At 41.1% G+C, this 26,825-nt stretch overlaps 1 protein-coding gene across 3 annotated transcripts in view; it reads left to right on the forward strand.

Moving 5' to 3' along the window:
- Positions 1–144: 144 nt before the first annotated feature.
- Positions 145–26,825, forward strand: part of IRS4 (insulin receptor substrate 4) — a 31,301-nt gene continuing 4,620 nt past the window's right edge. Inside the window, exons 1-2 of one of the 3 annotated variants that reach the window (XM_079961613.1) lie at positions 145–3,831; positions 9,459–9,521. In XM_079961613.1, coding sequence (XP_079817739.1) covers positions 234–3,831; positions 9,459–9,496 — 3,636 coding nt within the window. In that variant the 5' untranslated portion in view covers positions 145–233 and the 3' untranslated portion in view covers positions 9,497–9,521. Of the gene's footprint in view, positions 3,832–4,232; positions 4,446–9,458; positions 9,522–26,825 lie in introns of those variants that run through there. The other 2 variants (XM_079961612.1, XM_079961614.1) reach the window with 2 other exon arrangements.

A 26,825-nucleotide genomic window follows, 5' to 3' on the forward strand; every position in this document is an offset into this window, starting at 1 on the left:
GGGTGGGCGCACGCCCCGCCGGTGGGCCGGCTTCGCGCCTCCCCCTGCGGGGAACGGCCGGCGTGGACGCAGACTGGGGCCACCCATGTCCAGCCGGGCCCGGGAGACCCTTCGCCTCTGAGGAGGGCGGCTCTTCCACCCCCCTCGCGCTCCCGCCCTCCCCCCCCCCCCCCCGCTGCACAAGCGCGGCGCCGCCTGGCTCGGCGGTCCGGACCCTGCCCTGGCCCCTTAAAATGGCGAGCGGGATGCTCGGCGGAGAAGGCGGCTGCACCGTGCTGGAGGCGAGAGACCGAGCTGCGGGCATTGCCGCTGGAGCACCAGGCGGCGGAGGCGGCTACAGCCACAACCAGCGGGCCAGCGCGTCCAGGCTTGCCGCTACTGCTGCTACTACTGCTGCTGCTGCTACCGAAGAGGACCAGGAGCTGATGGAAGGCGCCCCTTGCCCGCCGCCCGCGCAGCCCCCGCACCATCTGATGCTGCTTCTGAGGAGATCCCCCAGCAGCTCCCTCTGCCTCGTCCAGGAGGAGGACGCCTCAGCGACCGGGGCCAACGCCGGCGCGGGGCGAGGGGGCGCCGTGGCTTCATCGCGAGCCGGCCCCTCGGCGCCCTCAAGCCGGGCAGCTGCCCCACCGGCAGCGTCCGCTGTCGCCTTCGGGGACGACGTGAGGAAATGCGGCTACCTAAGGAAGCAGAAGCATGGCCACAAGAGGTACTTCGTGCTGCGGGTGGAGAGCCACCTGGCCCCGGCCAGGCTAGAGTACTACGACAGCGAGAAGAAGTTCAAGAGCAGCATGAGGGCGGCGGCGGCAGCGGCGGCGGCTGGTGGGAGCGCAGCCCTCTGCTGCCCACCCCCGAAGCGGGTGATTCCTCTGTACCAGTGCTTCACGGTTAGCCGGAGGGCAGATGCCAAGCACAAGCACATCATCGCCCTGTACACCAAGGATGAGTACTTTGCAATGGTTGCCGAAAACGAGACTGAGCAGGAGAGCTGGTACCAGGCAATCAGTGAGCTCATGAGCCAAAGCAAGAGGGGGTTCTTGGAGCAGGAAGACCAGGCTGATCCGCAGCTGGATGACGACGACGAGCATTACGGGACTGCTCTTCGGCCAGGGACCGTCTTCAAAGAAGTTTGGCAAGTAAATGTGAAACCCAAGGGACTGGGGCAGACAAAAAATTTGACTGGGGTGTACAGGTTGTGTCTTTCCACCAAGGCCATCCACCTTGTTAAGCTGAATAGTGAGGTGCCCTCTGTCCACTTACAGCTAATGAACATTCGGCGGTGTGGGCATTCAGAAAATTTCTTTTTCATTGAGGTGGGCAGATCTGCCTCCATTGGGCCAGGTGAGCTTTGGATGCAAGTGGATGATTCAGTGGTGGCCCAGAATATGCATGAAACCTTCCTAGAAACCATGAAAGCTTTGAAAGCCTTCTCTGAGTTTAGACCTCGCAGTAAGAGCCAGTCTTCCGGTGGTGGTAGCAGCACCAACCCCATTTCCTTCATCAGTACTAGGAGGCACCTGGGTAACCTGCCACCTAGCCAAACTGGCTTACAAAGAAGATCCAGAACTGAAAGTGTTACTGGGGGGACCCCTCCAACCACCAAGAGTAGTAGCTCTTACCGTTTCAGAACTTCCAGTGAAGGGGAGGGGACAATGACCAGACCATTTAGGTCAGTTACTGGAAGTTTGATTCATCTGAATACTGCGAGGATGAATTTGGGGCGTCAAGAAGGAAGTGGACGATATGTTAGAGCAGCATTTAGTGCATCTTATCACACCAGGTCTGCATCTCTGCCAGTGTCTCATTTCCCTTCCACTACTAGCCCCATCAGTGTTTCTTCAAGTAGTGGCCATGGATCAGCTTCCGATACCTTCATCAGGCCTTCCAGTTCATCCGTCTGTGGGTCCCCAAGTGATGGAGGTTTCATTTCTTCCGATGAATATGGTTCCAGCCCTGGTGACTTCAGGTACTTCCGTGTGAGGAGTAATACCCCAGATTCCTTGGGCAATACGCCTCCAATCAGAGAAGAAAATTGTTTAAATGAATATATGTCTATGAGCAAGCAGCAAATGGATAATAATAGTTCAAGAGATGATTACCGGGAGGCTGAAAAATGCTTCAGAAAAAGAACTTACTCTCTAACTAAGCCTGCTTCTATACCAGCACAGCAGAAAACAACCCAAACAGCAACTTCATTAGATGAAGTTTCTTCAGGAAGCCATGGACGTCTGCCTTTTTCTGAATCGCCAAAATTCAAAAATAACCCTGAACCAGTGTTTGGGGAATCTGCCCTTGATTCTGTATGCAATCAAAGCAGGAATAAAGCCAGAGATGATGGATACATGCCAATGATGCCAGGAGTTGCATCTTCTTTTGCAAGCAACAGTGATTATCTGCCAATGACTCCTAAAAGTGTGTCTGTTCCAAAGCAGATAAACAGTTCCTGGCCATCATCACAGGCTGATTCCAAAGGATATATGATGATGTTTCCTAGGGCTATCTCTTCACCTGTACGTAGTCCTTTAACTGGCTTTAATAAAAGTGGCAATGAGAAGTTGGCGAACAATGAGTATATGGATATGTCACCTGGAAACTCAGCTGCTCCAAAGCAACCTAGTGATTCAAATTATATGCATACCAACACCAGTTCCAAAAACTTTAGCTCATATTTCTCTCTCCCACGAAGCTTTAAGACTCAGTCAGGAGAAAATGGTGAGCATGATGAATACGTTCCAATGTCATCACCAGGAAAATTATTGTATAGTGGAGCTGAAAATGACAACAATATCAGTAATGATGTTCTGGCTAATGGCCATTCCAAATCATCTATGCTGAAAGCTTCAGATGAAGGACTTGAACAGAACAAAATTACCAGGCCTACAAGACTTCCATTAGGCACTAGAGGTAGTAACACTATACCAAGAATGTATGATCGTACAATTCCACTTGAGCCATCTAGTCCTGGTGAATATATAAATATCGACTTCGGTGAAAAGGCAAGTAATACACCTTATTCTTTATCTGCAGAAGGATCGCCATCATCTCTTGGCTCCAGTAGTGACCATAGGCAGTCACCACTTTCTGACTACATGAGTGTTGATCTTGATGTTCAGTCACCAAAGGTTGCTAAAGAACTATCCAACTCCTTGACAGATATTTCAATTTATGCAAGTTCTAGTATTCCCAGAAATCCACCTGATTCAGATTATGCTAGGCTCTCATTTGGTACTGCTTGTGTTAGCAAAGGAAATGGTAGGATTGATGACTATACAGAAATGACCTTCAACATGGCAGCAATGCCACCTGGACCATTTACCACCGAAAGCAAAAATGGCTTAAAGATTGATAGTCCTCCTTCCATTGTTAATAGACTGTGCATTGTTGACCAATATGCTGGTAGCAGTGAGTTTTCTCTTCCTAGTCCTGATCCGCCAGTAGTACCTAAAGTTATTCGTGCTGATCCACAGGGAAGGAGAAGGCATAGCTCTGAAACATTTTCTTCCACTGGCACTGTTACCACTTCCTCTTCTTTCTTTACTGATAGTAGCAAAAGGCACAGCTCTGCCTCTTTTGACAATGTGTGGTTGAAACCTGAAGAACACATTTCAGATGGCCATGAAAGCAAGATGTCCAGAGATACTTCAACTGGATTTCAGAATGGCTTGAACTATATAGCTCTAAATTTACAAGATAATTCTCTAAACTGTGAGGAGAGCCCTAGTTCACCAAACTGCCACCTCCCAAATGGTACTTTGAATCTGGAAAGTGGAGTGTATGTGAGCATAGACTTCAGCAGATCAGATGGTTTGAAGTGCAACTCTGCAAGAAAAGGTTTGTATGTTTTTTAATCACTCACACAAATTAATGCATGTATAATTTCAATATATTATTGTAAATCACTATTTTCTTCTTTAAATTTGCCCCTTTTCCTATTTAGTGCAGTATTTTCACTGGCAGCATCACATAAGGAGTGTTCTGCATGCACAATTCAGGCCCAAGTGTTTCCTATCTTTTAATTTGAAAACATTGACTGCTTTTTTTGTTCAGTTGTCGTTATGAGTATGGGGTAGTAAAATAATCACAGAATATATGAGAAGTAGTAAATTGTTCTCATACTTGTCTTCATTACCAACTTTGGGATCACTGCCGCACTCCTTTTTCAACATTCTAATAAAATATAGACATCAGTTCATCTAAATAACAATAATTTATTTGGAATCTGACTACTTTAGATTTTATGAATGGATTGGAATTTATCCCCTGGTGCATGGTTGTGGGTACCTTTTAAGGGAGGTATCTGCTTTCTGAGGTTCTGCGGAACAAATCTGCTACTTCCAGCCACAATTCCCCTTGCTCCCTCTACAATGAAGTCCAACTTAAAGCCACATCAAGACTGCAGTTTACCTTGAGATGTGCAGAATAAAGTGATATATTTTATTCATGTATAGCAGTCTTATGTAATTTTTAAAAAGTCACTGTTTTCATAACTGCATTATACATATAATCTGGTTTTTAACAAGGGGTTAACAGTTGTGGTTTCCCTTGCAAAGCTTTCTGGGAAATGTAGTTTTGTGAAGAGGTTGCAGGTTTCAGAGCATTACAAAATGAAAATCTCTTCCTCTCTTCCTCGTTCCAAAGAGAGAGGTGTGTGTATGTGTATTTGAGGTGTAGGTAATTCTGACAGTTAAACTGGCATGCATTTCTAATGTAGATGCTAATTTGGAAGGCATACAGCACCATTCTCTCCATACTGTATTTTACAGAAAAGTAAATGGGAGTTCAGTGGGCTTGCTTAGAATCATAGAATCATAGAGTTGGAAGAGACCACAAGGGCCATCGAGTCCAACCCCCTGCCAAGCAGGAAACTTCCTAGTATGCATACATAAAATTGCAGCTTTAACAATGGTTTTCTCATTTGTCCTGTGAGTTCAGTGACAATTTTTTAAGAAGGCTTGATTTAGTTGTGCATCACAGACACTTTTGCTGTGATACCCTGGTAATAGCTCCTTAGAATGTAGCAATGTAGAATGGAAGACATGAGAAGGCTTTTAGTACAGTATTCTGACAGTCGTAAGCATTCTAGATTACTTCAGCTAGAATCTTACAGCTACAATAGTGTTATAGTGCCTTGATCAAACCCTTTCTTTTAAAACCTAATAACATGTCTGCAGACTTGGTCTTAGTTTATAGTTTGTTTGTTTTTTAGCTTTTTCTGGAGGAAAAAGTGGAAGTCAGTTGTGTTTCACTATAAATCTTAATCTAAATACTGTTTTAATGGAGAGTGGCTATTCAGTCATTGTAGCTAATTATTTGTGCAAATAGTACTTTTAAAATCCAATATAACACAGTTGAGTACTGTAATAGGTATCCTGCTTTTGTTACTTAGAAAATTATACCTGTATCGCTTGATACAAAGACATGCAAAGAATGTACTGGACTCTGATAAACTGTCTGAAATGCTGAACCAGGGCTTCTAGGTACCCCTTAACTCAATCTGAATATATTCAGAGGCTTTAAGAGATTGCATGAGTTTATATTCTTTGGCGAGTCTCCTATTGGGAAAAGATTACAGTATATAAAAGACAAGTCAGTCTGTTAGCATTGCTTGGGGTTTTTTGAAAAGTTTGTTATTTCCTTTGGTATACTTTTCTCTTTGCTCCTCTTTTTGCTGTGTTTAAATCCAAGTTGTTTGACTGCTCTTCTAAACTAGTGAATGACAGCATACTTGGAGTATCTTCCTCTTGTATGTTAAACTCCATTTAATTAGAAACAGAAGTGGTAAAGAAATGTACTGAATTTGGCCTTCTCTTGAATTTTTCAAACTTGGATTGTACTTTGCTCAATATAATTCCAAAAAAACACCAGTGTAGGGGGGGACTTACCCTCCAGCTCTGATCATACTACCAGTTTTAAACTTTGGACGCTTTCATCAGTTTTTCAACATCTGTTGAAAACATTTGCCTGTTACTGCTGCAACTGAAGCATAACCAAGATGATTACAAGTTAAGTTTTTTAAAAACATGCCTGACAGCAGTTTGCATATGGCTAATCATGTGTGTATATGTACTTCTTTATGTGAATCTTTGGTCCCGATAATCTTTAAAATATGGAAGTGGTTAAGAAAATTCAGTCATTGGTAATAGTAGCTGAGTCTGCTAGGTAGATTTCAAGTTAGTGAGTACTTCATTGAAAAATTCTTTTAAAGTGTATATAAGGAAGAGATTTTGCTAGAGGCAGGGGGCACAATCCAGCAGAGACTTTGAGAGTGTTTAATCTCATTGACTTTATGCTGGAATGTGGTCAAATCATTCATTATTTTCATCTGACTGTTACATAGCCAATCAGTAGATTCAGACAAAGCCCTGGTTTCAGAGTTAAAAGAAATGCCTTGGTAGTTGAAAATAGTAATGAGCTTTTGAACTCCTACAAGTAGAGATTTGAAGCATCTCCTCAGTTAGAACAGCAGAGTGGGTGGGGAGGCCAAGCAAAATAATGAAATGTTAGAGTTCCACAATAGGTGACTTCTGCCTTTTGGGGCTGCTACATTCTCACTTCACCAGCAAGAGCAAAAATTGCAGAACTCAACAGCATGCCTGTCCCATGCACAAGTCTGCTTGAGTTCCTTCGAGGGTGGGGCAGGTACAACATTGTTTATGCATTCTGTAGCTTACTAATGATCCCAGTTTGACCTTGGAGGTGTAGAATTAACTTCAGTATACTGTGATAAAAGTCAGCCATGAAACATGACTGATGTAGTCACATTTATTTTTCAGGTGCTTTCTCTAATGTGACAGTATTTTTCAAAATTTTAAATAATTCTTTTTTTATTAGAAAATTTTGACTTGTAGGTAAAATCTCAGTAGTGTCTCAGATGTATGAGATAGGGCGGGGGAACTGTGACCTCACACTCTGAAGCATCATACCATTCTTGTTGAGACAGGTAGGTTAGAGTGTGTGCATTTCTGTTTAAAACTCTACAGCAAGGTTTGAGTTTCTGGTCACTTTTGTTGAACTCTACATTTTCTCATCAGTTTGTATACGGTCTTGTAATAACATATGCAGTTTTATTTCCCTCTTGAAACAGATTACTGCTCTTACAGCAAAGCTCAAAAAGTTTCATAAGATACCTGGAAATAAAACTTGAAAGTGCTTATAATTCAACACTGTAAAATTGTTAACACAAGAACTGTTGAACGTCTGAAGTTTCATTGTTAGAAGCCTGGGCCCCTCTACTTACAGTGATTGCAAAAGCCTCAAGTTCCCATTTTACCTTGATCCACATAAAAAGCTTGAAAACAGTTCCTCCTCTGTTGAGGTTATTACTCTGCTCCTCCTCCATCAATTTTGTGAATGGGAAAAGTTGAAAGGGTTGATTCACATCTCTGAATGACTGAAACTAGGGAAGTAGTACCATATAATTTTGTGATAAATTGAAGGTGACTTCTTATAGACTTAACTAAACATTATTCACAAGTGAGTGTAACATAAAACACCAACCACTTGTGTCACAGAAAATCCATTTTAGGAGTAGGAGAGGGGGTTTCTAACCTTTTCTGCTTAACTCCCCTCCCCCCCCCCTTCCATATACATATTTATCCCTGTAAGGAATATTTATCTTTTAGAATGCCACTGAGGTGTTCTGGGGTGGAGCTAGAAAAGCATCAGGCAGGGAAAAAGTTAAAGACCCTCTCAATGATCTAATATTTCTCCACTCCAAATTGTTCCCTCTGAAAGGAGGTTTTCTGTAATATAAGTACCTGCTAGAGTTAAGTTAGATCCTTTGGTTCAAGCTGACGTGATTTAAATTTATTTAAGCTTCACTGATGTAAGGTTTTCAAATATAGCAACTCTTCAAAATGTTTGCTTTTTATCATCATTCTTTTTATTAATTGATTCCATAAAAGAAAATAAAAACTAACACATGTATAAAAAAGTCAGAATACAGAAAATAGAGAAAAAGAAGAGTTACAGAAAAAAGGTAAATAAAAAATACACAAACTTATAATTTTCCCATTGACATTATTACATAGCCATCCCTTTCAAGACTTCATTCAGCTTGTCCATAAATCATTCGAAGCAATAATCAGAGTCATGCGTTTCTCTGCTTATATTGTCATTGTGCCTATCTCTGTCTCCTATTTGCTTTAAACAATAACTCATAGTCTTTCACAGTGCGTCTCTGAGTCCCTTTAGCGTTGTTTGTCCCTCACTAATACATTCCAGATAATCCACGTACTTTCCCCAATCCTTGATGAACACTTGGTCTCTTACATACCTAATTTTTCCTGTTAATTTATCCAGCTCTGCGTAGTCCAACAGCTTAGATCTCCACTCCTCCACCGTTGGTATTTCCTGCTGTTTCCACTTTTGGGCTAATACTACCCTTGCTGCTGCCACTGCATAATATACTATTCTATGGTCTTCTTTTTTTATCTCTTGCCCTAATATCCCTAGCAGGAAAATTTCTGATTTCTTTCTGAACGTATATTTTAAAATCTTCTTTAATTCAATGTATATTTTCTCCCAGAACTGTTTCACTCTTCCACACTCCCACCACATGTGGTAGAAGGAGCCCTCCTCATCTTTACATTTCGAACACCTTTTATCCATCTTGTACATTTTTGATAATTTCATCAGTGTTAAATACCACCTATAAAACATCTTCATGACATTTTCTTTTATCGTTATACACGCTGTAAAGTTTAGCCCCTCCTTCCAAAGCTCTTCCCAGTCTTCAAATTGTATGCTATGACCTACATCCCTTGCCCAGCAGATCATCACTGATTTGACTTCCTCAAAAGGAAGTCAAAATGTTTGCTTTTGTTATAGATCACTTTCCCCAACTAATGTGCTTAAAATATGTTCATATACTTCTCCTTTCTTTATGTGTAACAACATCTTTTAAATATATAAGCTCTGGTTGCAAATGGCAATAAAGATGTTATTAAAAAAAAGAAAAGTACAAGAATGCTAAAAGATTAGGAAATTTTGGAAGAAAGAATGGAGGCCAGCCATGTGCATTACCAAGTTCATAATTTACATGAAATATCACAGTTCATCTAATATATTTTCCCTTACATGAGCTCTGGCTGTTACATGAGCCATGCATGTTCCCCTCCCCCTGGTCTCAACAGATCACTTTCTGGTTTGCCAAATTACTGTTCACAGTTTGATTGCGATTTGTAATCTTGGCTAGTAGGAATTGCTTAACTTGCTGTTTGCCAGTTTTGGCACCCCAGCACACAGTGATTTGGAAAGCTGAGAAGTGAGTACAGGAGGGGAAGAAGACCTTAAGCAGCTGTTATATCAGGTTGTCATAGAGAAACGGTGTGGGGCTATTCCATCTGCACAGCTGGGAGACCAGAAACTTTTGCTCCCTTCATTAGAAGTGCTTGTAACTGAGTTTGCTTATATCCTCATGCCCCAATCCATTTTCCTTTTGTGTCATGTCTTTTTAGATGATAAGCCTGAGAGAAGAAACTGTCTTCCTTGTTAGTGAGCCATTTTTGCTGCCGAACTGGGTAAAAATGTTTAGATAAATTATATTGTTTATAATTTATAAATTAAATTGTATTGTTTGAGTGACTCTGAATGAACTATCTGAATACTTGGCTTGAACTTGTACCTGCAATCACAGTATATCTCTTCACCTGCAATTTAAGAACCTTCCTGTGAAACAGAATAGGTTTGCTCACTAATGTGAAAGTGAATTGATTCTTGACTTTAAAAGAAAAAAAAGTTGTATATATGGAACATAACAGAAAAACCTGCAACAATATTAAACATTCCAGTGCCTATTTAGTGGTTGTGTTACATTTCTGATATTCTTCTAGTTGGTGTTCAGGCATGTTGTTCACAACTTTCTTTAAACTCATTATACTTTGTTGTTGTATCTCCTTTACCAAAGCAAAGTACAGAACCTGTTACATTTTACTGATGTTGCTAATCAGCACCGGAAAACGTAGCATGTTGCTGGAAGCTGCATCATTGCATGCTAAGTCAATACTTTTTTGCTGCTTAAGAAAAACAAAAACAAATTGTTTATCTACATTGGGAGTCCATTGTAACTAGTTAACTAGGCAAATTCACATGCTGAAAACTGCACCCTTGTATTCTGGTACACTTGTCTCCTTGAAATGCTTGGAACTTCAGTGTAAGCATAACTGAGCACTGGATTTTGGCCTTTGATGAGAGCTTAACTGAAGATAATGAAAAGCATTTGGTCACTTTATTGCTAGGACACTGTTAGGACAGGAGATCAGAGTGACTGAAGGAACAAACAAGAATAAGGCAGCAGGAGGCAAATAATAGATATATAGTTGCCACAGGAACTCAGTTACACAGGACCTTTAGATCCTGCATATTTTGTTTATAATTTTGTGCAAGCAAAAGTGTCATTCAACCAGAAGTGATAAAGCATTGTACCTCTATGAATTTGGGAAGAAATTATTATTGGCAAGGGGAGAGAAGGGGAGGAGGAAGACTGTGTTTTAGCAGATGGTGGGTGAGCTGGGCTTGAAATCCTAGCTTGTATCACTTATTCATTATAATTAGATACCCGGGATCAGTTTTTCCCACCAAATCCTTAGTTTGCTTATACAGTGGTACCTCAGGTTAAGTACTTAATTCGTTCCGGAGGTCTGTTCTTAACCTGAAACTGTTCTTAACCTGAAGCACCACTTTAGCTAATGGGGCCTCCTGCTGCTGCCGCGCCCCCGGAGCCCAATTTTTGTTCTTATCCCGAAGCAAAGTTCTTAACCTGAAGCACTATTTCTGGGTTAGAGTGTGTAACCTGAAGCGTATTTAACCTGAAGCGTATGTAACCCGAGGTACCACTGTAGTATAAAAGCAAGACCTGGTTTTCTAAAGTAAAATGTTTTTAATATTTAAGGGAGAATTTTTGCATTTAAGAATGTCCAAACATTTCTTTATAAGAAATAGGATGGTATTGACAGCTTCTGTTCAATGTAGGCTCAAGTTTTTAAACGAGTTGCACAATCTTACTTTGTGGCTGAGGGGTGGGAAGGAGGAAGGATAAATCTTTACCACTGTTTGTCCTAAAACTGTGACTCATCTTTAAAAGGTCTGTATGACCCAGAGTGCCTCCGCCTTGGCCCACCCTGCAAATTGCTGTTTGTTTTTTAAGTTTAGTCACATGTAGCTTTATTAGGCATCTTAAAGGCAACCTAATGATCACCTTCATACTATACATGTTGAAACAGAAACATCCATGTTTTTGAGAAGCAAATTGGCATATACTGGGATACTGTAGCATCAGAATGTGAGACAATTATTGGGGAAAAATTATTTTTCCTGGCGGGACTTCTGTGCCTTTAACACCTTTATGCCAAGAAGCACTTCAGCAGCTGGAGCTTGTTCCATTGTTTTGACTATGCAAGACACTTTATCTGTTGCAGGCGCAGAATTGCATTAGGGAGGCATAATAGCTACGTGCCTAACTACCTTACATCTGATGGCCCAGATGTAGATCTCCTTTTTTTCTGAAGAATTAATACAACTTTTATATTTGGTTTTTCAGGCTGTGTACAAATGTGCACGCGTATACCAAGAAACTCCCTACCCTGTCCCATGGTTGGGTAGGGAGGGGAAACATTGAGAGTGTTTGAAGTAAGAGAGGTGTCTGTGGGAGGTAGGTTTAAGAGCCAAATTGCTGATTCAGAGATATCAGTGGTGCAGCATTTACACCACTGTCCCTCTTCAATCCCTCCCTCCCTCCCTCCCTCCCTTTTCCTCTCCTTCTTCCTCCCTCCCACCCCTCCTCTGGATGTGTGTCACGTACACCTTCCACATACATTTCAACCTAAGCTAGAACTCCTTATCCTGACATACTAGCTTGTACAGTGAGAAGTATTTGATCTCAGGAAATATTCAAACATGCTGCCCACTTCCTGAAAGGGCTATCCTGTAGGTTATTTCTTAACATGCCTTTCAATACTTTAGTGAAGGGAGAGAAATGTAGGTACATAATAGACAGTGGTATTGGAAGGGGGTTGGTTTTAACCAATTCAATAAGTGGCTTTTGTGGAAGGAAAAGGCAGAGGGATTTTATGGAACCATTGGAAATGTACTGCATAAAACACTTAGCATAATAAAAAACATGTGGGTTTCTACTGTTTTAATGTGTGGCAAATGAAATCTCCAAAGTAAAAAAAGTAAAATCTCAGTAAAATTTCCAGGAGAGTAACATTTTGATGCATTTCTTTCCTCCCTTTTTCTCCTACAAACAGTAGCAGAAAGATTTTGCAAATGAAGTAAATGTTTGCAAAACCTTTTAAACTTACTTGTCTCATACAATTTGCAGAATCCAGCTTTACTCAGTTCTGACTTTTGGGTTGGTGAGGTGTGCTTTTGTGTGTTGGCTGGTGCATGAGATTCCCATGCTTACTGGTTTTTGACCATGTATACCAGGGGTTGTCAGCCTGGTCCCTACCGCCCACTAGTGGGTGTTTCAGGATTCTAGGTGGGCGGTAGGGGGTTCTACGGCACAAGCTGAATCCTCCTTCCATTAAGCACTGGTGGGCAGTAAGGAAATTTTACCATCAAGAAAGATGCATTAGTGGGCGGGTGGTAGGTATAAAAAGGTTGACTACCCCGATGTATACAGCTGTAGGCACTTCAAGACTTAATGTAAGAGATACCTATATCTATGTATCTGTAAGTATACAGTGGTACCTCGGGTTACAAACACTTCAAGTAGTACCTCGGGTTAAGAACTTTACCTCAGGATGAGAACAGAAATCACGCGCCGGCAGGAGGCCCCATTAGCTAAAGTGGTACCTCAGGTTAAGAATGGTTTCAGACCTCTGGAATGAATTAAGTTCGTAACCAGAGGTACCACAGTATATATATAGAGAGAGAATGCCCATGCCTTACTGAATGTTGATCTTTCTTATATTTAGTTGGGGTGATCTGCTCTCATTTAGGAAAGAGCTGTAGTTGAGTGGCAGAACTCATGCTTTGCATACAGAACCTTGCAGGTTCAGTCCCTGGAACTTCAAGGTAGAAATAAGAAATATATGATCTGACTCAGGTTAACATAACTTACTATGCCATCATGTTCTTTTTCTTTTTTCTAATATCCTTCTTAGTGTATTTTTTGCTATTTAGGACTTTCCGTTACATAGTAGCTCTAGTGTTTAAGTTGTTGTAGACAGAAGTTGGATTGAAATCCACTAGTAAATCTGAGTGATTTGCAGATTCTGACTACAAATTGAGTAACGAGTAACACCTTGTTCCTTCACTATAATAAGTGTATTTCCCCAATCCCCATCAATTTTTGCACTTGTCTCCAGTTGATGGATCTTAGGAGTCTAGTAAAAAATAAAAGACATTTTCCTGCACCAGGTTTAAGTGCCTACTGAATCCTAATATTTCCTGCTCCCTGCCCTTTTCCATACTTTTCAGCCATTGCAGCTCTTAATCCTTCCCATGTTTATTTCTGCTTGAAAAAAGTCTTTCAAGAATATTGCAAGCTAGGCTGTAGTGATATTTTCTAGCTACTTTTAGTATTGCTTATGAGGGCATGCTCTGGAAACTTGTTGTTCAAGGTATCAGAGACAGATGTTCTTGGGTTCTTCTAAATTTGTGTGTGTAATCATTAATTCTAGTTACTTACTGTGCAGCTGTGTATATCTGTGTTCAGTTGTTACGTTATGAAATCACGGAAATTCACAATCAATGGTGGAACTCTGTAGTTTTTTTTTATATATATACATATTTATTAAAGTTTTTTGAATACAAATGCATAAATATTAAACAACATTACTTATATCATAACATAATTTCGTCACTTCTTTGGACTCCCTCGCGTCTCCCGCTCGCACTTGCATCGTTACAAAAAAATTTTCCAAGCAAATTTCCCACTTGTTTGCAATCTTATCTCCGCTCATTTAAATAAAATCTAGCAATTCTCCAAAAAGTTTGTATTTTCCTTAATCTCACTTATCGTCAAATTCAGATCTAATTCAGTGGTGGGCAATTATTTATGATCTAGCATCCTTCTTAACATTCAGCCAAATTACAATATTTTTGTAAATAAATCTTGAATTTCCTCCAGTCTTCCTCAACCCTCTCCTCTCCCAGGTCTCGGATTCTACCAGTCATCTCGGCCAGTTGCATATAATCCATCAGCTGCATCTGCCACTCTTCCAGTGTGGGTAGATATTGAGTTTTCCAGCTCTTAGCGATGAGTATCCTTGCTGCCGTTGTTGCATACATAAAAAATGTTCGGTCCTTCTTTAGCACCTTCTGGCCGACAATACCCAGAAGGAAGGCCTCTGGTTTCTTAGTGAAGGTATACTTAAATACCTTTTTCAACTCATTATATATCATTTCCCAGAAGGCCTTCACTTTAGGGCAGGTCCACCAGAGGTGAAAGAATGTTCCTTCATGTTCTTTACATTTCCAACATTTATTATCAGACAAATGGTATATTTTGGCAAGTTTAACTGGGGTCATGTACCATCTATATATCATTTTCATTACATTTTCCTTCAGTGCATTACATGCAGTGAAGTTCAGCCCAGTGGTCCACAACCTTTCCCAGTCCTCAAACATAATATTATACCCAATGTCCTGAGCCCACTTTATCATAACCGATTTAACCATTTCGTCTTGTGTATTCCATTTTAACAGCAAGTTATACATTCTTGATAATACCTTAGTCTTTGGTTCTAACAATTCTGTTTCCAACTTCGATTTCTCCACCTGGAACCCTACCTTTTTATCATTTTTAAAGACTTCTTTAATCTGAGCGTAATGTAACCAGTCTCGCACTTTATCCTTCATTTTCTCTCAAACTCTGCAATTTCCAATTGTCTCCATCTTTTTCTAATATTTCCCAATATTTTGGCCATTTGGCCTCCATATTGGGTCTTTTTCGGGCCTTAGCTTCCAGAGGTGAAAGCCACCTCGGAGTTTTGTTTTCCAATAAGTCTTTGTATTTTGTCCAGACATTAAATACTGCTTTCCTGACAATATGGTTCTTAAAGATCTTATTGATCTTAACCTTATCATACCATAAGTATGCATGCCAACCAAAAGCATTGTTAAAACCTTCCAGGTCCAGTACATCAGTGTCTTCGAGAAGTAGCTAGTCTTTTAGCCAGCAGAAAGCTGCTGCTTCATAGTACAGCTTTAAGTCTGGCAGGGCAAAGCCCCCTCTTTCTTTCGCATCAGTTAGTATCTTAAACTTAATTCTGGGCTTTTTGCCCTGCCAGACAAATTTAGATATATCTCTCTGCCACTTCCGGAAGCACTCCGTCTTGTCCACAATCTGCAATGTTTGGAACAAAAACAACATCTTTGGCAATACATTCATCTTAACAGCAGCAATTCGACCTAACAAGGAAAGCTTCAATTTTGTCCAACTATCCAAGTCTCTCTTAATTTCAGACCAGCATTTTTCACAGTTATCCTTAAATAGACTCAGATTCTTTGCTGTTATATTTACCCCTAGGTACTTTACTTTTTTAACCACAGTTAGTTCTGTTTCTCTCTGAAACCGTTCTGACTCTGTATCTGTCAGATTTTTTCCCAGCACCTTAGTTTTCTGTTTATTTAGTTTAAATCCTGCCACCCGACCAAAATCTTGAATCAATTGTAATACTCTTATTGTACTAGATTCTGGCTCCTGCAGGGTCAGAACTAGGTCATCTGCAAAAGCTTTAAGTTTATATTGTTTCGCTCCGACCTGAATCCCTTCCACCAACCGGTCCCCTCTAATCATATTCAAGAGCACCTCCAGAACCGATATAAATAGCAAAGGGGAAATCGGTCAGCCTTGTCGTGTTCCTTTTTCAATTTTAAACTCTTCTGTAACCACATTGTTTACTATCAATTTAGCCTTTTGTTCTGAATATATTGCATCAATCCCATTCTCAAAACCCCGACCCACCCCCATTTCTTTTAAGTTTCCCTTCATAAATTTCCAAGAGATATTATCAAAGGCTTTCTCCGCATCTATGAAAATTAGCACTGCTTTTGTATTTATGTCTGTTTGCAAAAGTTCCAAGATGTCAATAATGTTCCTTGTATTAGCAAACATGTGTCTACCTGGGAGAAAGCCTGCCTGGTCTTTGTGAATTACTTCATTTAAAACTTTTTTAAGTCTACTTGCCAGGACATCTGCAAATATTTTAATTTTTTTTTTAATAATTTTTTTTATTAATTTTCCAATTTTTAACAAACACAACAAAAACAACATGAGAACAAACACAAAAAATCATACTTTCTTAACCTTATTTCCATAAGCCTCTTTTCTCGGACTTCCCCATACCTTTCCCTTTCTGCATCCTCTTTTTTTTTTTTTTTACAATTATTCAACAACCCTTTTAACCAATTAAAGATAAATTCATTCTCCTTTTCAATTTTACCCTAAATCAAACAAAATTTACCGCTGTAATTCTACGTCTTCCTCTCCCTTAGCATTTTAGCACTCCTCAATTTTATAATAACTCTTAAGATATATTTTAAACTTCTTCCAATCTTCTTCCACAGTCTCTTTCTCTTGGTCGCGGATTCTGCCGGTCATTTCTGCCAGTCCCATAAAGTCGATCACTTTCGCCTGCCATTCCTCCAGCGTGGGTAGCTCTTGTGTCTTCCAATACTTTGCTAGAAGAATCCTTGCTGCCGTAGTAGCGTACAAAAAGAAATTTTTATCCTTCCTCGACACCAGCTGGCCGACCATACCCAAGAGAAATGCCTCTGGTTTCTTATGAAAGGTGCATTTAAGTACTTTCTTAATCTCACATCTGCAAATATTTTATAATCCACATTTAAAAGGGAGATGGGACGGTAGTTCTTGAGTTGTGTCTTTTCAGAATCCGATTTAGGTATCAATGTGATGAATGGTTCCTTCCACGAATCCGGCGCCCTCCTCCCCTCCATAATTTCATTGCTAACCTCCATCAGTGGTTGTATCAAGTAGTCTTTTAATGTCTTATAATACTTGGAGGTTAGCCCATCTGGCCCTGGAGATTTGCCCAATTTCATGTTCTGAATGCCTTTTTCAATCTCTTGGCGTGTTATTTTACTGTTCAGGAGTGATCTATTTTCTTGTGACAGTTTTTTAAGTCCATTTTTCTCCAAAAATTGTTTAATCTCAACCTCGTCCTGCGGCCCTTGAGTATATAATTTTTTGAAATATTTCTGAAAACACTTTCTAATCTCCGTGGGGTTCTGAATGTTTCTTCCTTCAATTTCCAAATTTGTAACTGTATTTAATTTTTGTCTCTTCTTCAACTGCCAAGCTAGCAGTTTCCCACATTTATTTGCCAATTCAAAAGTTTTTTGTTTCATTAATTTAATCTTCCACTCTATTTCCTGATTTATCAGTTTAGAATATTGTGCTTGATGGAGTTTGATTTCTCTCAAGATCGGCTGTGACTTCGGGTTTAATCTTAACTTCTTCTCTAGTTCTTTTATTTTCTCCAAAATCTTATCTTTTCTGTCGTTTTGTATCCTCTTCCTTACAGCATTCTGTTGTATCAAGAACCCCCTCATTACAGCTTTACTTGCGTCCCAAATAATTCTTTTTTCCACCGTAGTGTTCATATTTATCTCAAAGTAGTCTTTCAAAGCTTTCTGGGCCTTCTTAATAGTCTCCTGATCTCTGAACAAATTGTCATTCATCTTCCATCTAAAGGAGCCGGTTGGTAATAGTATCATGTCCATTTTCAGTGCATTATGGTCGGAGCAGGTTTTTGGGCAGATTTCCACCTTTCTGACCTTGGGTGCCAGACCTCTAGTTATCCATATTTGGTCGATTCTTGTCCAAGTCAGCTGGGCTTCAGAGAAAAATGTTCCTTCTTTTCCCAAGGGGTTCTTCGTTCTCCAAATGTCAATCCAGTCCATATTGTCTGTCAATTCAAAAAAGGTCTTTGGTAGTCTGCCGTCTTTTGTAACATTTTGGCTTTGTGACTTATCCATGTTAGTTGACACGACCCCGTTCATGTCTCCCATCATAATGATGTTGTCATAGTCCAGATAGTCCAGCATGGTCTCATGCAACTTCTTGAAAAGTTCCGATTTCCCTTCATTTGGTGCATAAATTCCTAATATCAGAATCTTTTCTCCTTGATGTTGTATTTCGATTGCCAGAATTCTTCCATGTTCATCTTTAAATAAAAATTTAGGTGACAGGCTCTCTTTTGCATATATCACCACGCCTCTCTTCTTTACTTTGTCTGAAGATATAAATTCCTGGCCAAGTCTTTTGTTTATTAATACTTTTCTGTGGAGCCTAGTCACATGTGTTTCTTGTAAGCAAATAATGTCCAGTTGTTCCTTTTTTAATATATGAAAAATTTTCCTCCTTTTTTCCGGGATGTTGCAGCCATTTATATTCCAGCTCAAAAGTTGCAGAGACATCCTGAATAAATCTGGTTATTTTTCTAGGGGTGGTACCTTGTTCGCTGGATCTTCAGGATCCGAGGGTGCAGGCACCCCTGGTGCTCCAGGCCCCGAAGGTAGTTCAAGTCCTTTTTGAAGGTCCTCTCCGTAGGCGATCAGAAACTTATCTCTATCTTCCAGTGTTCTGATTTTAATCTTCTTCCCTCTAAAAGTGAAAGATAATCCTTGAGGAAAATCCCACCTGAAGATGATTGAGTTGCTCCTCAACAGTCTTACTAGTTCCAAATAATCAGATCTAAGGTCCAACAGTTGTTTAGGAATATCCTTGTAAATTTCAATTCTTTTGTCCAAAATATCCAGTGACTTTCCGTAATGCAGGCCCAAAATCTTGTCCCTTTCCTCCTTTGATCTCAATGTTATTAAACAGTCTCTGGGCTTCTCTTTCTTTATAAGTCTTCCAAGCCTGAAGGCTGATATGATTTTAAGATCTTTTTCCTCTAGGTTCCAAAACTTGGAAAATTCTTTAGTCAAAACTCAGCTAGGTTGCCTTCTTCCACTTCTGGTACCAACCTTATCCTTAAATTGGTCTCCCTGTTCCGCAGTTCTATCATGGAAAGATAGGTCTGGTGTTCACCTACTTGTTTGCTGAGTGGTCTTACCTCTTTTTCTAAATTTCCCAGTCTTTGGCTGGTATCCTCAGCCAATTTCCGATTTTCACCTGCAGTCTCCTTCAGTTCTCCAATTGCTTGTACATTCTGTGCGACTTGTCCAGTTAATCTATTTAAACATTCTGTGTTTTGATCAATTTTAGCTGTTTGCTGATCAACTTTTTTATCCAAAGATTCCAATTTTTCAAGAATTTTCTCTAAAATAGAGCCAGTTGCTCCTGAGGCCATCTCTTCCGATTGTAATTCCTCAGTTTCTCCCTCCCCTGCCCGTGGCAGAGAAGCAGCTTCTTCCTCAGAAGTCAAAATAGGCAAAGTAGGCACAGATGATCTACGTGCCTGAGAGGCTGCGGTTAAAGTTGTTAAAGTTGTTTGTCTGGTTCTCGGTCCCTTTTTTCTTGCACCACTCATTCCAGAGTTATCTAAGAATCAAGGTCAAGCTGAGTTGTTCCCATGAGAAAACAACGGCCCGGATGGTAACAGTCAAACAGGAGGCCGGGAAAAGGAAAGTAAAACAATGTCACTGCTGTAAATCCCAAATCCTCTAGGGGGAGCTTAAAATGTCTTTAGGGAAGAAATCAATTCCAATAAAATTAATAAAGTCTAATTTAATGTCCAGGAACCTTCAATAAGGTAGGTTTTAGCAGAGTTAGTATTTAAAAAGCCACAATATTTCAGACAGTGCTTACTGGTGTTCCGAAAGGTGCTTCAAAATAGCCAGTCCAAACTCCCTCAGATTGTTTCAAAGTTTAAGTTCAAAATATCCAACCCTGCAGACTGACTGCTCAGTTACTCAGGCAGTTCCAGCACCTGGGTTTTTTGCTTAAATTGTAATCCAAATGGAAGAAAGGTATCACAGTCCAAATAGAAGTCATATAATCAATTACTTAAAGTCCTTATTCTGCTTAGAAATAATTTCCACGGGTGCCCAGATCAGTTAAGTTAAAAGTTCGCTCTTTGCCTCCACTCCTCCAGCTCTTTGCTTTGAAGTTCAGTGTCGGCGGAAGACGGACTTCCTATTTTTCGTCACTCCGCTTTCAGCCAAATTCAATGTTTTTAGGTCTCAAAATTTTGTAAAATCCTTATTACTCACGGATTGTTGCTTTCCAAATCAGAAGTTTTAGGAAGAAAGGTCAGCGCTCACCGGCAGCAGCAACGCGGCTTCGCTCCATTGACTGCGGAACGACCCACAGCGCCGCAACCCCCTCCGCGATCCGGAGCCCCTTACGGGGTTCCTTCAACGTTTTGGGGGCTGCTCCTGGCGCCCGCCGGGTCCCAAGACCACAGGCTTCTGCCACCTGTGGTTTTCCAAAATGGGTCTCCGCTTCGCCGCAGCGGACGACCCGTTCTCAGCGGAGCTTCCCTCTCCCGATTAGAAGAGGGCAGCCATTGCCGTTCGCGCCGCCTCCGGAAGTGAACTCTGTAGTTTTAGACACTAGTCTTTGGGGGAGGGGCTTTAGATGGCAGGTGTTAATTAGCAATTAGCATTTATCTCCCTCCAACACTTGTTCTTTACATTGGCTTTGACAGTACTGGTAGGTGAGAGAGGAAAAAAACAAAATTGCCAACTGTAATTTAATAAAGAAACACTCTGAACAAGTGCAGTTTTGCACTTTAAACTCATTAAATTGTAGCTCTATCATGACTACAGAAAATAAATGATGTTTGCTCCTGCTCTCCTGATACTAAACAGATTTACTTGGGAACGAGCACCATGTTGTAGGAAACCATAATGTTGTTTTTAAAAAGGAATGAATGTTTTGTTGACAGTATCAACTCCTGTGGGCCATGACATGCCCACAGCGGCCCAGCTGCTGATGCTGGGCTTGCCTGCTGCTGCCTTCATCACCTGCTATTCTTCTGAGTGGTGATTTGGAGGCCTCCTGAGCTACAGGACTCTGGACCTCAGCCCTGGCTATCAGCCCTAGTGGCACCACTGATTAGAATTAGGACTGGTTCAGTTATGCTAGGAATTTATATCTGAGTCAAACATGAGGGGTCAGCACTGTGAATGCAGCTCTGTGTGGAATACATATATAGGCTTGAGGTGTGAAGGACTAGATTGTGCCCTTTGTGCATTTAAACATCTGAGAAGATCTTCATCATTGAGATAGGATCACTCTATTAGTTGCTATGAATGCTCTACAACAGTGATGGCCAAACTTGGCCCTCCAGCTATTTTTGGACTACAGCTCCCATCATCCCTAACTAACAGGACCAGTGGTCAGGGATGGTGGGAATTGTAGTCCCAAAACAGCTGGATGGCCAAGTTTGGCCATCACTGCTCTACAACATTGCTTGTGCTGATGGACTATTTGAGTCAGCACCATGTGATATTTTCCCTGTGACACTATTCAGGTGCAGAGTGCTTTACTTAATTCATCCTCACAACAGCCCTGTCATCATTATTCCCATTTTACAGATGAGTAATTCTAGTTGAATGAGCCATTTACCCAAAACTTGTTTCTCACTTTGTATTTTGTACTGGGTTGGGGTACCCAAGTATAAACAGCCCAAGTGAATATAGAAGGTCCCATGTTTTGTACTGTGACGTGGTGACTGAAAGATCAGTTTACTTTTTCTTTGGTTTTAAATGCAAACTTTCCATGTGTTTGCCCTTCAAACTTGACACAGCTTGTGTGTATTTTGTACTTGTACCCATAGCTGTGTACAAAATATAGAGAGGGAAATACTTAAGGGTGGATTTAAACATGCTACCTTTAATCCATGTGTTCAAGACATTGCAGGGTCAGAAGAGTGAAATTTCTATAAGAGAAGGAGGTGGGTGGATTTGAGACTCGCATTCCCATTGCATACAAGAGATCTGGAACCTGGGAATAGGGACAGAGGAGAGGCCACATATTATCCTGCACTTCTTCTCTCCTGAAAATGTCACACTTCTGGCTCTGCTTTGCCTCAAGAGAAGCAGTGACTGACTGGGCTGGGAAGATGCCCATTGGAGGTGGAATATGAAGTTCCACTGTAAGACCACTCTACTATATCTACAGTTACAGTTACAAAGGGATCTGAATTCACTTAATTGAAGTCTAGTCTGTTTAGCAGCAAAGTAAAGCGAGTGTGTCATCTGTTGTGAAGGGGTGTTCAGTAGAACAGTCTAGCTTGGAGTGTTTCCTTCAGCCTCTGGCCAGAGGCAGCTTAATTTTCTGTTTGCCTGTTTTGAATTTGCCATACTATTTTTGTAGATCTGAATATATCCTGTTGCCACTAGTTCTCATCAAGAATCGGATGCACAGTCTACTTGTTCAGGAGTGCGGTTTTTTAAAGGAGTGGCTCTGTTAGTGATTCTGAATAGAGGTTCTTTTGGGAGGGCAGGTATGTATACAGTGGTACCTTTGGTTACGAACTTAATTCGTTCCGGAGGTCCATTCTTAAGCTGAAACTGTTCTTATCCTGAGGCATGCTTTTGCTAATGAGAGGCCTCCCGCTGCAAGTGTGGATTTCTGTTCGCATCCTGGGGCAAGATTCTCAACCAGGAGCAGCTACTTCCGGGTTAGTGGAGCTCGTAACTAGAAGCGTTCGTAACTAGAGGTACCACTATTTGCAAGAAGATACAAGGTGCACTATTGCTCTTTCTGTCTGGTGAAAGCCACTGCAAGTTTTTGTGTCAGTACAGTAAAGCAGGAGTCAATACAATAAAATACTGTGACTTGTAGGAATGTTTGTGATTCCTTGACACTGATTTTCCCTTTTTTTTAAAGCGGGATAAGAATCTTTGAGATTGGACAGTTACATTTGAGTGGGCAATTCACATCAATTACAGCCTATGTGAATGGCACAGGATAACATGCTGCTGAGATTGCCACAACATCTAGGGTCCTTTGGGGCAATCAGGGTCTGATCATCATAATCATTTTTCACAAATTCCAAATGCTTAGACTTTGTCTACAACAATCACTTCTGCTTTTGTTAACCCTTGATTGTAATGCAGGATAGGTCTTCTCCTTTTAAGGTGATTGGTTGCCTGAAGTGCATCAAGTTCCCCTATAGTTTTTTTGGGAGAGTTTTTGTTAGTAATTTTATCTCACCTGTCCTAAATGGCTTGGGCCCTATGTACCTGGCATATTGGCTTACAATCATAACCAATCACCATTTCCAAAAACATAAATAAAAGGACACTTGCCCTTTCCCCAGATGGCTTGACAAAAGTATGAGCCTGTGCATCCTATGAAGCCATTGTAAGATCATCCCATTTTGGGTTTCTAGAGGCCTTGGCTTAGTAGGTATAAGCAAGGCTAATGTGTGAGCCTTTTAATTGGGCATTAATAAAGTGCTGTAACTCAGAGGTTTCGTTCACACTTGAACACTGCTGCTGCAACTAGTCCATATCTTACCCCAATGTGATCCTGGTATTCTTAAGGGTGGGCACTGCAGTCAGATGTGAGCCAGTTCTTAAGTTAGATGAAATACAGGCTGGGTTTGCAGGAGCACGAGTACTGCATCACGCCACCGCCACTCAAACACCATCAAAATAATGCATGTTTATGTGGCGCTGTGGGTTAAAGCCTCAGCGCCTAGGACTTGCCGATCAAAAGGTCGGCGGTTCGAATCCCTGCGGCGGGGTGCGCTCCCGCTGCTCGGTCCCAGCGCCTGCCAACCTAGCAGTTCGAAAGCACCTCCGGGTGCAAGTAGATAAATAGGGACCGCTTACCAGCGGGAAGGTAAACGGTGTTTCCGTGTGCAGCTCTGGCTCGCCAGAGCAGCGATGTCACGCTGGCCACGTGACCCGGAAGTGTCTCCGGACAGCGCTGGCCCCTGGCCTCTTAAGTGAGATGGGCGCACAACCCCAGAGTCTGTCAAGACTGGCCCATACGGGCAGGGGTACCTTTACCTTTACCTTTATGTGGCTGCCACTGTGAGAACAGCATGCTGGACTTGATGGTCCACTTTGGCCTGATCTCACAGGGATCTTCTTATGTTCCCAGACCAAGCACACTTGTTGTGTGTGACTTTTATTTAAAATGTGAACGTTGCACATGAACATTTTATGTATGTAATAAAAAACCCTAAAATTATTAGAAGCTAGGACAGGAGTGAAGAATATAGCAAAGCAAATGTGTAGGTGAATGATTTAAACTTAAGAATAACTGAGACACTAAAAAGTGCATAGCAACATAAAATCAAATTTTAAATTTTAGTTCTCTAGGGTATGTTCTGCCCTCCTTGTAACAGTGTTGTTACATGAAGCAGTATGCTTTTCTCTGGAAGAATATATGACCAGCATTCACTTATTAGGGAGAAATTAGGCGTGCACTTGGGGACTGGAGTGGGAACTAAGTTGGCTCTCCAATGACTCCTTCGCACAGCCCTGCACTAGTATTTGTTTCATGAAATAGTGGGGGAGCCTCTTCGCCCATATTCATTAGGACTCTGCCATTTGTTTTGGATGAGGCACAGGCCCCAAATGACTATTCTGCTTTGGAAATACTGAGACTGCTTCACATTTTTAGACTTCCCCAAAGTGTTTCCAAGCTTTTCTGTAAATGTAGATTCCAACCCGGGATGCAGGAGTGTAGTTTGTGAATGACAGCTGTAGCTTCTAACCTCTACCAGGGCTCTCCTCTTTGTTAGTTGAATGTGTTCAGAGCAACAGCTGTGGCAGTTGGAGTTGCTGCGCCTTCCAAGAACAGCTTGAGAAGTACAACTGACAGGGAGATAGTTTGAACCCTGATCCTGGCCACTTTGTGAATGACTTTCCACAGCTAAGCCAAGCTCTTGAGGATCAGATATGTGGCGATCCCATGTCCTAAATAAAACTACGCTCCTCCTCTTACTTTTCTCCTCGATGCCCAGTCTAGCAGACTTCATTTCTTTATAGAAGGAGCTCTTAATGCATTCCGTTTTCATCCAAATATACAAAAAAGAAAAGAGAAGTTATAGGCACTTGATTATTTCAGTAGAAATGACACCTGATGCTTTGGAAAATGAGGTGAGATGTGCCTCTGCCCCAAATCAGAGGCAAAGATAGATGTCATATCCATGCCAATGAGACGGGTTCAGGGGCAATTTATTTTTTTGTGCACATCCCTGGTAGAAATTGATTACTTCAGTGAAGATCAAACTTTGGCTGCAGCTCGTGGTTAGCGAGGGAAGAGTTTTAACATGAATCTGGCTCAGCTCAGTTCAGGAGTAAAAAATGACTAGGGAGGAGCAAATCAGGTCTGACCTCCTCTCTGGCAACCCTCACACTTGTGCAGTCCCAGTAACCCTCAGTTTGAATTCCTGTGCTATGTGAACCAGGCTAGTGTGTTTTGCAACCTTCTGCCTATATGGGTTATAGTGCTTATTCAAAGGTACTTAAGGTGCTGAAGAATTGGTACCAAGTGCAGAAAGTCAGGAGTGTAATGAATGTTTTGAAAAGTTCAGTGGAAAAGTACTGAAGACAGTAAGGAGCTGGCAGTTATTGACTTCGGGTAATGCTAGTTTTAGATATTAAACTTGTTGTGGAAAAAATAAAGTGGGGAGGAATCTCGTATGTCATTTCCCACACAATGTTAACTATTTTCCTTCGATAGGTTAACTTCTCAGATATAGAACCAGATGCTGCATGTAAGGAAGGAACATCTCTAAAGTGTGAGGGAACAATGGTCCTGGAAACGATCTTTAGTATTTGTCCTTGCTTGTACCTCTTAGTGACAAAATCTATTCTTTGGGGACATGAAGAGTTTCAAAGGCACACTTAGCCAGAACGAAACACAAACACACACACAAACATTAACCACAGACATAATTTTTATTTGATTTTAAAAACTACTGAATGTATAGTCCTGTGCTAGCTCTTCCTCCCCAGTGTCACAGAACTTTGGGTTTGTGTTCTGACAAACAACATTTTGGGGGCTAGTGAATCTTCTGGAGACCATTTCAGCTCCAGGTGGCTGTTCATCTCACATATTGAGTTGTTGGAGAGCAGCTGCCCTGCAAGCAGAATGGACAGTTTTCCTTCTGCCATGTTTTTCATCCATTTGTGATGTCATGCAGAAAATCACTCGGTCTTCAGGGTCTGTTACATTGTTTGTTTTTTAAAATGTCACTTTTAAAAAAATCCAACCAAATATAAAAAACTCACTTGGATTGTTGCCTCAGTACTCAGTATTGCTGGAATTCCTAATGTGTTTTTATTATTATTACCTAAGTAGGTTTTCTTTGAAGAGGGGAGTTGGAGAACTGAATTGCTAGATCCCATTTCTAGTTACTGAATTATGACAGTGGTTTTCATAGTTGTTATATAAACCAAATAAAGAATATATTGGGGAGACAAGAAACACACACTGACCTTTGGGTTGCCTTTTCTGGTTGTTGTTGATGTTGTGTGTATCTATCTACTGGTATAATATTAACAGGCTGTGAAAGCTGCTGTGATACTAAGCTTTCTTGGGATAAATTTCTCCACGTTGGACTCCCACTATCTGCTGAATGTGGTGAACTTTCATGTGGGTTACCTTAAGGAAACTAACACTTACTTTCCTGCTCCAATGTAGGTGAGGTGGTATATGTAACGCATGGTACCTTAATTGAAGAAATCCCTCAAAACACTTGATGCCTCTAGTTTCAAATTGCTCCATTTTTAATTCTTCACCTTGTGAGGTTTCAAGATTCATAAAATGTTGATGGGAATATGTGAAAGAGTCATATTTCAGCTAAGATTCTCCTTGAAATCATTTTAAAGGAGAATTGCTTTGTGTAACATAAGGTGGAATAGATCAGGGCTATTAAGAGTAGCCACTGGACTGCATACCACATGCTAATTCTATATTGTGACTTGGCAGGTCC

The sequence above is a fragment of the Podarcis cretensis genome (genome assembly GCF_951804945.1).
Source record: "Podarcis cretensis genome assembly, chromosome: Z".
Lineage (NCBI taxonomy): Eukaryota > Metazoa > Chordata > Lepidosauria > Squamata > Lacertidae > Podarcis > Podarcis cretensis.